General features: G+C 44.2%; 2 protein-coding genes across 2 annotated transcripts; both read right to left on the minus strand.

Moving 5' to 3' along the window:
- Positions 1-5,904: 5,904 nt before the first annotated feature.
- Positions 5,905-9,561, minus strand: LOC123317724. Its single transcript, XM_044904332.1, has one exon. The coding sequence runs from the start codon at positions 9,559-9,561 to the stop codon at positions 5,905-5,907; it is 3,657 nt and encodes a 1,218-aa protein (XP_044760267.1).
- A 528-nt stretch (positions 9,562-10,089) lies between these two features.
- Positions 10,090-11,547, minus strand: LOC123317725. Its single transcript, XM_044904333.1, has one exon. The coding sequence runs from the start codon at positions 11,545-11,547 to the stop codon at positions 10,090-10,092; it is 1,458 nt and encodes a 485-aa protein (XP_044760268.1).
- Positions 11,548-11,846: the final 299 nt, after the last annotated feature.

Here is an 11,846-nt window from a genome sequence, read left to right on the forward strand (position 1 = left end):
TGTACATTTTTCTCCTATTTTTTATCATCCTTATTATGAAGGGAGGTAGTTCGTGCAGAAAAGGGTGGTGTTTTTTCAAAAGTGTGTGTCTTCTGATGGAGTCGGACAGTTCATTGTTGAATAAAGATATGTAATTTTCGTCTATTCCCGTATTTTCATGTAAATCTATGAACTGTGCCATATCATGGTTGACCTTATCTATCTCGCATTTGTCAAATTGTAGGCTCTTTCTCACCGCTATATTATCAGGTTGTGACTGCATGTCTAAGGTGATCATCATTGCTAGATGATTAGACCCCAGGTCTGTGACAAGTTCTACTTTTTTTATGTTTCTTTTCAAATTTGTTGAATAAAATAATAGGTCAGGTGTGCTATCCGGATTGTTTTCCATTAGAAATGTGGGAGGTGTGGTGTATTTGCTAAACGCATCGTTTTGGAGAAATTTTTTGATTTGTTTATTTTTTGCTTGATTAGGGTTGAAATCACCCACTATAATCGAGTATTTGTACAGTGCCGCTTTCGTGAAAATGGTCTCTTCAATTTTTGCCCTTGGGTGAATATACACTAAGAAAATATGAAGTTTCTCATCCATTTTCAAGCTGGGAAGAGCAAAATTGATTAATAAAATGATAAAAACAATCATAATTAATCAGAGAAGAGCAAAATAGTATAATTAATATACATTACGTTGGACTTGAAGAGTGCTAAAATTTATCAATGAAATCAAAATTCACAGAGACGGACTGCTTACAAGTAAGCACGGTAAGAACGTCCATCAGAAAAACAGAAGATACAATAAATCATGAAACGAGAGTACTAGAGATAATCACTAACCATTGGTTTCAATGGGTGCAGAATGCTGAGAACATGCTCATCGAGCCAGATGAACGAACGCAAGTTTTTTTTTTGTAGCAGGGGGAAAATCTGCAAGTCAGACGAACCACCCTCTCCTGAGGGGGAACAAGTGTGGGGATTCTCACTTTCCTGAGCTCGAGACCCACTAAAAACCCTTAACTGCTTCTTGAATATAGGTTCCGGGCATTTGCCGATAAACCGTTCATCTCTTAGTCGGTTTTCTTCGTTTTGTGATTGGATCATAATTTTTGATAAATCAGTGAGTAATGGCCCATGAACATAAGTGATTAATTAATGTTTGAGAGACTAGCTCATTCATGTGAATAAAATTTATTTCATTTTACCTACTCATTACAAAAATTAAATCATCTCAAAAAAAAAATAGATCATCGATTTTTCGTACAGAATGAACAGACTAAAAATAGAAATAAAAACAAAACAAAACTCTGAAAATGATTGATGGTCAGCATGGAATATAACAACATAATAAAATGTGAATAGAAACAGCAAAAAACAGAAAAAAATATACTCTGGTATTAATTTTTTCTTCTAGTACTTATATCACTTGTTTCGGTAAGTATTATAAACAAAAGTCATCGCCCGAACCCAGCATTTATCTGTAAAAATTTCCTTATTATGCGATAAAAATTCGTCACATTCGTGCTTTTTTGATGGGATTTTCTTGTCAATGTGTTCCCTTAAATAGGCAGTAACCAATTTTTTTTCTTTCTCAGACCACTTTTTTCGGTTGCCCGTTTTAGGTTTTTTCACAGGAAAAGATTTTTTTTTTGTATTTTTCCGAAAGCGATTGAAATAAGTCGTTACTACTGTTTTCAACCGTTTCATATTTTTGAAATTCTATTATACTGATTCTTTTCACCTCTCCCGCTCGTCGTCTATTGAAAACCTGGAGAGACGTTAACGTTGCCTCTGCTAAGTCCATCCAGGCCCAAATTGAAAAGCTAATTTTCATGGTTTCTAGGGCGTCTTTTCTCTTTGTGGTCAAATAGTCGCACAGTTTTTTTATGTCTCCCATTGTGGGCAGTGTAAAAGTTTTTGACTTGATCATTTTAAGTTGAGTTTCCGCAACGGTTTTATGGACATTTACGTTGACTTCTTGTGTGAAAGCTTTCAAAATATCTTTTGCATTTTTTTTCATGACATCCTTATTTTTTTTAATGCATTCAATAATTAATATTTGGCCAATCTGCTTCAGTAGTGTGCCCAAACTGAACGCTACCGAAGGAGCTTCTCATATGAGTTAATTGTTTCACTGTACTGGGCGCACTTGTTCATAGCGGTCAAAACCATGTCCACAAACTTGGGGTCATAAATATAAATAAATAAATAAGTTAACGGCATGTAGACAATTATTCAAATCTGAAAAGGGCAGGATTTGAACCGCGAAACGCCTAGCATCTCTATATTTTTCCACCATTTTATTTGCATAGATGATGAGTTTATCATATTGGATTATTCTAAACTCGTCATGATCCCTCGGTGGTGGAAATAAATGATTCTTTACCGTGGATGATGCCTTAGGGTGTAGTCTTCCTGTAATTTTTTTGCTCAGTAAATTGGGTAATCTTTTATTATTGAAATCAATGTTTGCGCAAGATTTGGAATGTTCCCGGAGTGTATTTTTCGAAAAAAATCCTTTACAGTTAGCACATGCACTGAAATCCTTTCCACTGTCTGCTGTTTTTAGGCCGTCGCGAAACAATAAGTTCTCCATCATTGAAATTCTCATTCGTTTTGAGAAGAAAGTTTCCCCTTTTCCTAAATTCTCCAAAGATTTTGACCCTTTTGATGTTACCTTTTGGTAACATCATGAAATTTTTTTACCTCGTCCTCACTGCTATGCTCATTCTCCAAATGCCTAGATATTTTTTGCTGCTTGGTGTGGCAGTAGTAACAAAAATTCGGCTTCTTGTCTCCTTTTCTTCCGCGAGACTGTTATCTTCATATTTCTGTCATCGCACCCTGGTTCGGTCAACGAGGCAGATAAATAAATTTGAATTGCTTTCAAAGGGGAGTCATTGGACTGATCCAGTTCATTCACTTTTTCAATATTCAGATCCATTTCAGACAAAATAGAAGATAATGGTGAATTCCGATTAGCATCTCGTGAATTATCGGTGTCCGTTTCTGGAAAGTCATAATCCGGATCATCACCTGAATCGTCTTCATCAACTGAAATTAATAATAGAATTCAGACAAAATTGAGTAGTTATACATTCATGTATTCATTGCCGTATCCCGTTACCGGGAATAAATCTACAAAACTACAAAAAAAAAAATAAAGGACTACAAAATAGCGACTGCGCGATATTTTATTTCTCTAGAATTAGGAAATAAATGTCTGTCGCCAAAGCTCCACAAAAAGAAAATATTCTCTGAACAGAGGGTTCAGTTGTTTCCAAATGAGTTGAATTTTTTCAGAATGACTTTTTTTTTCACGATTTTTCAGGGTGTTCCAAAACGCAGTGGTCATTCTGAAGCACTTCATAGTCTAGTTAGATTATTTGAAATAAAATCATATCTGGAGGTGGTGTCAATTTTAATTTATGTACTCGTTAGGTAAATAGCTATTCCAAATTAAAAATAAAATGACCTATAGCTTATTTAAATTTCAGAAACGTAGAACTACACGGACTTTGTGATAGGTCGGAAAGGGGTTACTGCGCTGTATTGTTTCTCAAAATATTTCATATCGACGGAAATGCTTCTACTAGTTTTGTTATTTCGAAAATTAAGGTAGCTCCGCTAAAGAAAATTTGTATAGGGCGATTAGAACTTTGTGGGGCAGTTTTGTTGGCAACATTGATCAAATTTGCCCTTCAACTATTCTCCGATAAATTTTCGTTCTCTAATGTTTATGCTTGCTCAAATTCGTAACTAGTTTTAGCATGGCTTCGCTCACCTTCTTACCCGTCTAAAAATTTTGTAGCTAAGAGGGTTGCATATATACAAGAAAAGATTCCATCTGTGTTTACTCATTTTGGATAGAATTTAGAATGTTAGGGAATACTATATTTTTAGTGAAAACTTTCTTAGATGATTTAAGCAAATACCCTTGATGTTTTGTCTTTACCACTCCTACCTTTACGGATTCCCAAGAGCGAGCTCTTGAGCAACATAAAGTTGTCCATGACAAAAGACAGGACTCGCTAGGTATATGATGACGCGTTCAAATGTTTGCCCCTTAATGGTGAGGGCAAAGCAAAGTTTCAACTTTGTCGTCTTTTCAGGAAGAAGGGCAAGTTGTGGTCGAAAGAAATTAGATCTATTCTAGGAATGAAAAGCGCGATTAGTTTCGGTCTATCCTGAGAGTTCAACAGCTTACTTCCCATATTCTCAGTAATCTTACGCCAGTTGGGGTTACAGGTGAAAGTGACGAAAAGGGGGGTCTGCCATATTTTGCTACGATGGCCATTGCATCTTGATAATTCTCCTGTAATCAACGTGTCCCTCCGATGAACAAACTCAGTAGGATAGGATACATATTCTTTCACCACCGTCTGGTTCCTCTGAAGTTTTTCACGCAATATAATCTTGGAGCCCAACGTAGCTCTCGACGCGTCATTCTTTCTGATGTGTTCGCAAATAATTTAATCCTTGACATATTTGTCAACGATGAACTGTTGAGCCAAGTGTCCAGAAAGAAGGATCGGGTTGAAATAGCACTCGAATTCTAATTTTGAAATCCGTTTATTTCCAATTGTTTTTTGCAACCAAGTCGACCATCCCAATTCTCCGTTAGGGAAAAGTAAAGGATAACAAAAAGCATCCACAATTGGAGACAATTTTGGGATATCCTTAATTTGGATAGCACTACACTATGTGTATTTATGAAATTTACACGAATTGTGCCTGGTGGGGGTATATCCCCGTCGACTGTACGAAAAATAGTGCCGTTTTCTGTGGAAGGGGAAGGTGCCGCGTAGACCTTCCTGTTGGTTCCGATTTGTGGCGGAACGGAATCGTTACCATGGTTCGTCATGTGTCACGAACCATTTGGCCTAGGCTAGGCTGGTTGGTTGGTTGGTTGGCTGGTATTCTTGACTGTTCGCACGGCTTGCGATTGCACGTGTTTTACAACAAGTGGTATTTAGTTATCGCAGTATTCTAGCGTATGCCTTGCATACTATTTAAAATTCAAAAACAATAGGTTTTTAATGGAGTGTGTGTATTTGTAAACTTCAAAATGGATGATTTGCAATATATTGCGAACTTGGAATTATTGGAAATGGCTGATGAACCGATTCGAATACGAAACCGTTTCGACAATATTGATCCGTTTAGTTCATTGAGTGAACATCAATTTATTCAGATTTTCAGATGGTCGAAGGACCTATGTACATTTTTATTTGAGACATTGACTCCCTTTAAATGATCGGCAACTGCAACGATCAATTTCAGATGAAAATAATTACGAAAATTGAGCAACCGATCAGATGAAGGCACTCACCCAGAAGTCGACGTTGACGTATGAAGTCCTGTGATCCTCCACTCAACTCAGTAGCAGAATTGGCTCCAGGAGGGAAAAAGGGGATAACCTCCTCTGCACTTGCTTCGTGGCGATCACTCCACCGGTTGCACAAGGCTCCAAGGGCACTTCACCTTTGGTTTTGGTTGCTCAACCTCAAATTTTCCGTCCAAACAGATGACCGAAGAAAGCAGATGAATATTTCTTCACCGAAGAAAACAGATGAATAATCGTATGGTGACGAGAAGTTTGCGAAACAAATCTTCCTCAACTTTAGATGATAGAATAGCAATGAATTTTAATAACTTTTCTGAATTTATTAGAAGCACGTTCTCGTGGTAAACAAACTGACGACATTGACTTATATGTCGTACGCAAGTCGCGATGTATGCTTTCGCCGAAAGCCGTATGGCGCTAGTTCTCGGGTCGAAAAAACCCCCGAAGCAGACCACCTAGGCAACACAACATTCTTCTTTCACGACTTAACATGCCGCCCGCCCTGAAGGATCCCTTCAGTAAGACCAACTGAAAGGAGTGAACAGACGAAAGAAGAAAGTCATCTACTGACTTGGAAGAGGACACAGCTTGACGATTGGTCGCCGAATTGTCCCAGAAGGGGTGGCAACATCAGCCACACGAGTTGTGGAGTCAGCTCCGGGAAAAACAGATGATATACGGCCGATACTCCACTTCAGAGGAGGAAGACCATCATCTCGAATGATGACCACAGTGCCCGGAAGGATAGGGGTAGACGGCTGCAACCACTTATGACGTTGCTGCAAGGTATGCAAGTATTCCTGACGCCAGCGCTTCCAAAAATCCTGCTGGAATCGCTGGACTAGCTGCCAACGAGATAAGCGATTCACCGACACGGAACTGACATCATGGTCAGGAGGAGCGTTGAGGGGGCGGAAAATCAAGAAATGCCCCGGTGTGAGGGCCTCAAAATCCGAAGGGTCAGATGAGGGAAGATACAGAGGACGGGAGTTGAGAATAGCCTCAACCTGTGTACAGACGGTGAGAAATTCCTCGTAAGTGAGTTTCTGCTCGCCGATAACGCGAGTGAGATGATGCTTAGCAGATTTCACAGCGGCCTCCCAAAGGCCGCCAAAGTGAGGACTGGAAGGGGGTATAAATCGCCAATCGGTTCCAGACGACGAGGCAGCATCACAAAGACTCTGCTGATGTTGTGGAGCTGACAATAAGCGACCAAGGTCACGAAGGTAGTTATGAGCTCCAACGAAGTTGGTCCCGTTGTCGGAAAAGATGACGGAAGGGTGACCGCGGCGCGCAACGAACCGCCGATAAGCAGCGATGAACGCTGGAGTGGACAGCTCAGATGCCAATTCTAGGTGAACTGCCTTGGTGGTGAAGCAGATGAAAACAACCAGGTATGCCTTCGTGCTGACAGCCCCACGTAGTCGGGCACTCGTGACGTAAAAGGGTCCGGCGTAGTCGACACCAGTGGTAAGAAAGGCCATAGCAGAGGATAGTCGCTCCGGGGGCAGATTGCCCATTGGTTGTACCAGGGGACGAGGTTTGCACGAGAAGCATCGATTGCACCTGCGCAGTCGATTGCGTACTACATTACGTCCGTCCAGAATCCAGTACCGGCGACGAATATATGAATGAGTAGCTAAAGCGCCGGCGTGCAGGAGACGATAATGGGCATCATCGATAATCAGATGAGTGAGATGGCTATTCTTTGGCAGAAGAACAGGGTGTTTGTGTCTATACGGCAACAAGGCCGCTGACAGGCGGCCTCCAACACGAATAAGTCCATGCTCGTCACAAAAAAGGTGAAGCTTCATGATGAGCCGAAGACGAGAAGATGGCTTTCGAAGCTCAGACAACTCCTCGGCGAAATAAACAGATTGGACCAGACGTATTAAGCAGGCTTCCGCCTCCTGGAGCTCAACAGAGGAAAGAAAACCTGACCGAGGGAATGATGTACCACGAGTATTCATTATGAATCTTCGACAAAAGGCGGTGACCCGCTTGAGTCGAAGATACGAGGAAAAGCGGTCAATCATGGTGGGTTCATCGAAGATAGCCGCTAACATCAAAGCGGAGATCGGCTTGGCTTCTTCGTCTACTCGATCAGTTTGAGATGAATCAACAGAGGAAAAGGGCCATAAGGATGAGTCGAAAGACAACCAGTGAGGACCCCGCCACCACAATGGGTGATGATGAATGTCTGCAGGCATCAATCCTCGAGAGGCACAATCAGCTGGGTTGTCCTCAGACACTACATGTCTCCAGCAGTCAGAGGGAATGAGATCTTGGATTTCAGCAACCCGATTGCCGACAAATGTCTTCCACCTGTGACTCTCGCCGCGGATCCACGACAAGGCCACAGAAGAGTCACAGAAGGCCATGCACTCAGCGCCGAGATGCTGCAACACGCGAGTGGACAGGTGATGCATAAGCTTTGCGAGAAGATGAGCACCGCACAGCTCCAAACGAGGTAGAGTTATAGCCTTGCAAGGAGCAATTTTTGATTTGGCCGCTAGAAGAGACACCTGGCAGTGACCAGACGATGCAAAAGTGCGGAGATAAACGACCGCAGCGTAGCCTGATTCAGAAGCATCACAGAAGCCAACCAACCGATGCGTAGAAGAAGAAACGTCAGGGATGAATCGTGGTATGTGAAGCTCTGACAAAGTGGGGAGCTGGGACTGAAATTGCAACCATGGGCGCTGAACCTCATTCGAAAGAGGTTGGTCCCACTCCAGATGGAGTAGGCAGAGCTGACGGAAGAAGATTTTAGCATAGAAGGTAACAGGAGTTAACCATCCCAGAGGGTCGAAGATTTTAGCCATCTGACTCAGCACAGTTCGCTTGGTGATTGCCGTTGAAGTCGACCGAACAGAATAGAAGAAGTGATCAGATGAAGGGTTCCACCCAAGCCCCAGAATCTTGAGACCTGGTTCACGATCGAGAAGAAGGGGGTCAGTGGACGAGGATTCTCTACAATGGTCGGCCGGAACACCGTCTAGCAGAGGAAGATGATTAGTAGCCCATTTGCGTAGCTCGAAACCGCCCGCCTTGAGCAGATCCTGCACTTGCTGTCGCAACTCGAGAGCTTCAGCCTCGGATGAACAGCCTGTCAAGATGTCATCAACATAAATTTCATCCAGCAATACTTGCCTAGCAGCAGGAAACTTGGGTCCGTCATCCGAAGCCAGTTGTCGAAGGGTCCTAAGTGCTATGAAGGGAGCAGAAGAAACTCCATACGTGACGGTGTTCAGACGATAATATTGGAGAGGTTCGTGTTTGCTAAAACGCCAGACTATACGTTGATAGTCCCTTTGCTCAGGGAGTATCAGGATCTGTCGGTACATCTGCCTAATGTCGGCGGTGAAGACAAAGCGATATAGACGAAAGCGAAGCAGGAGGGTGGAAATGTCCGCTTGCAGCTTCGGACCTGTCAGCAGAAGATCGTTGAGTGATTTGCCATTAGCGGATGCACAAGAGGCATTGAAGACCACACGAATTTTATCAGGAGGATCATCGGGACGATGTACGGGATGGTGAGGGATATAATATGGCTCATATCGCGGACAATCAGAAGACTCAGGGACCAATTCCATATGGCCACTCTCGAGATAATCTCGCATGAACTCATGATAAGCGACACGAAGGGTAGGGTTATTATCCAGACGATGTTCGAGCCGAATAAATTGTCTAGTTGCCACGTTGACGGAGGTGCCCAGCCTAGACGACGTCAAGGGCAAACCGACAGTGTACCTTCCGTTGGAGTCACGGGTGACATCAGCGCAGTACATCATCTCACACTCCCTCTCGGCTGGGGTCAGCGGAAGCACGTCAGGTACCCTGTCAAGTTCCCAGAAGCGCCGAACGATGTTGACAAGTTCCTGGTCCGACGGCTGCCAGGGGGTCATATCCATGGTTTGAAGGTCAGCAGCAGCAGGAGATTTTATGTCAGAGTTAGTGTTGTCAGAGGAAGATTGATAGGTGATCACTGAAACGGGGGATTTGGGCGGCGAAGAAGACGGAGAACGTACAGCAGATGATGACCCTGCAGAAGACGAGGGAGAGGCGCGCTGCCGAGAGCCCTGATGAGCGCGACTGTTGACAGTGTCAGGTGAGAAGGAAACATGTTTAGTCTTCTTGCGATGGCGAGCATAGGGCCCATAAAGCACCCAACCTAAGGTGGTAGACAATGCCCCCGGAAGTTCAGACGATGGGCACATCGTGCCAGGAAGAATAAGATGAGGGAGCACATCCGATCCAATCAACATCCCTATGATACGAGGCAGATAGAAGAGTGGGTCAGCTAGGTTGAATTGCTGAAACTCGGGCCATCGGCCATTAAACGCTTGGACAGGGAGAGGATCTATGGGGCTGTCAATGACGTAGGCCTTGATGATGAGATGGGGGGGGTCCCCTTGGTGACAGAGGCTAACGTATGCGTACCCTTGGATACGAAACCGATCTGCGTTACTTAAGGTGCGAAGTTGAACAACTTCAGGGTGAATGCGCAGACGAAGCTTGGTGGCCCAAGCTCGGGTGATGAGGGTGTGTTGGCAGCCGGAATCGAGAAGAGCTCGGCCGAATACAACATTCCGCTGGTTATCTAAGCGGATCCAAGCGGTAGGCATAAGGTGGTCAGGACTATTACTCTTACGCAAGGCAGACCGTACAGAGGAAAACAGATGACAAGAAGAGAACAGACGAGAAGACGGGAACAAGTGGTTACCACAAGCTGACCGCATTCGCAGTCATTCGGAACCGCTTCCAGAAGATGCTGAACTTGACCCCTTAGGAGGCGTGCGAGACCCCCCCAGGCCAGTCCTTCGGCCTCTCACTGAACTACCTCGAGAGGTGGAGGCACGGGCTGGCGGCTCCGACGAACCAGAAGGTTGAGAGGGAGTCTGATTCGTTGGTTTCTCCTCCGTTTGGGTACCAAGAGAGGGCGTAGGGCCAACAGGTGCCAGATGAAGAATCGTATGGTGACGCCCCCCGCACGTGTGACAGCACTGATCCGAACCACAATCAGCAGTGGCGTGGAACGATGACATGCAATTTCTACATAATCGCCTCTCAGTCACGAAAGCTCTTCGCTGATGGATGGTCATGGCTTTGAACTCACGACACTGGCGAATTGAGTGATTCGCCGAGCAGAACACACACACTGACGACGAACCAGAAGATGTAGGAGGACGCACACCTGCATAGGCAGGACGACGGGAGGACGGACCAGCAGAGGAGGGCCCAGACGATGAAGGAGCAGACGCTGACCCCGCTGGTGATTGAGGTCTAGGCGGCCTCTTTGGCGCAGACGCACGGGACGAAGTGATGGAAGTGCTTTCCAACACTCGTAATTGTCGATTGGTGAATTCGAGCAATTGGGTGAGGTTAGGAAAGTCATCAGAGGATAATTGCCCCTCGAACAGCTGGCGAGATGGTACGTCTAAGTTGCGCAAGGCAAGAGAAAACAGAAGATAATCAGCCAAATCTGGAATGGGCAATGCCTTGAGGGCGTTGATGGCATTTTGATGCGTGGTGGCGAATTGTTTCAACTGGGATAAAGAAGAAACAGACGCCGGCCGCGAATCCAGTATCTGGTTCACATACAAGTCAGCCAGCCGACGGGGATTTTGGTACCGAGCGTAAAGGGCCTGATAAGCCAGAGGATAATTGACTGAATTTAGCTCAAAGCCGGAGATGACAGAAGCCGCTTCACCTGAGAGAGCAGACGTTAGCAGGTGAAATTTTTGAACAGGCGCCAGGGAGTTGCTTTGATGCACAAGAGCGTCGAATAGTGCGATGAAGCCGGGCCATTCTTCGATTTTACCATGAAAACATGGCAACTCGACCCGAGGAATCGGAAGGTCAACAGAGGAGGATGAACCCGTCTTTGCGACCGACGTAGACGCAGTCAGCTGACTGTGGGCAGCGCGGATCTGCAGGCAAATCTCAAAAAATGCCGCGAATTTCGATGGCGATCCGTCCCGTTCTGGCTCCTCCAACTGAGAGTTGAGTTTAACAATCAACTCATCAGCCTCTTTGAAGGCCTTCTCTATCTTAAAGAGCTCAGATAAACACATATTGGCCACATCTGCCTCATTAGTCAACCCTTTAATTAATTTAAATAAAGTAGAGGCCGCGGCGAAAGCATTTTCTCGCTTGACGATGGATTCGTTGATCAAAGCCTTCAATTTATCCATCGACGGCATTTTACTTCTTGAACAACCCCGGTAGCTAAATGAATTCCGAAAACTTCGCTGAAATGAACAGACGATGCGAAGATAACAAACAGATGATGAGCGATAACAAAAAAAAACAAATAAAGAATTGCACTGTTAATTTCTCCGAATGAAATAACGACAATGAAATATGAAATGAAAGCAATCAGATGAATGAAATTAGACTGAATATCTAAAGATTCCCTGGTTTCTTCGGCACCAATAAATGATCGGCAACTGCAACGATCAATTTCAGATGAAAATAATTACGAAAATTGAGCAACCGATCA

This window comes from Coccinella septempunctata, chromosome 7 (genome assembly GCF_907165205.1).
Source record: "Coccinella septempunctata chromosome 7, icCocSept1.1, whole genome shotgun sequence".
In the NCBI taxonomy this organism is placed as follows: Eukaryota; Metazoa; Arthropoda; class Insecta; order Coleoptera; family Coccinellidae; genus Coccinella; species Coccinella septempunctata.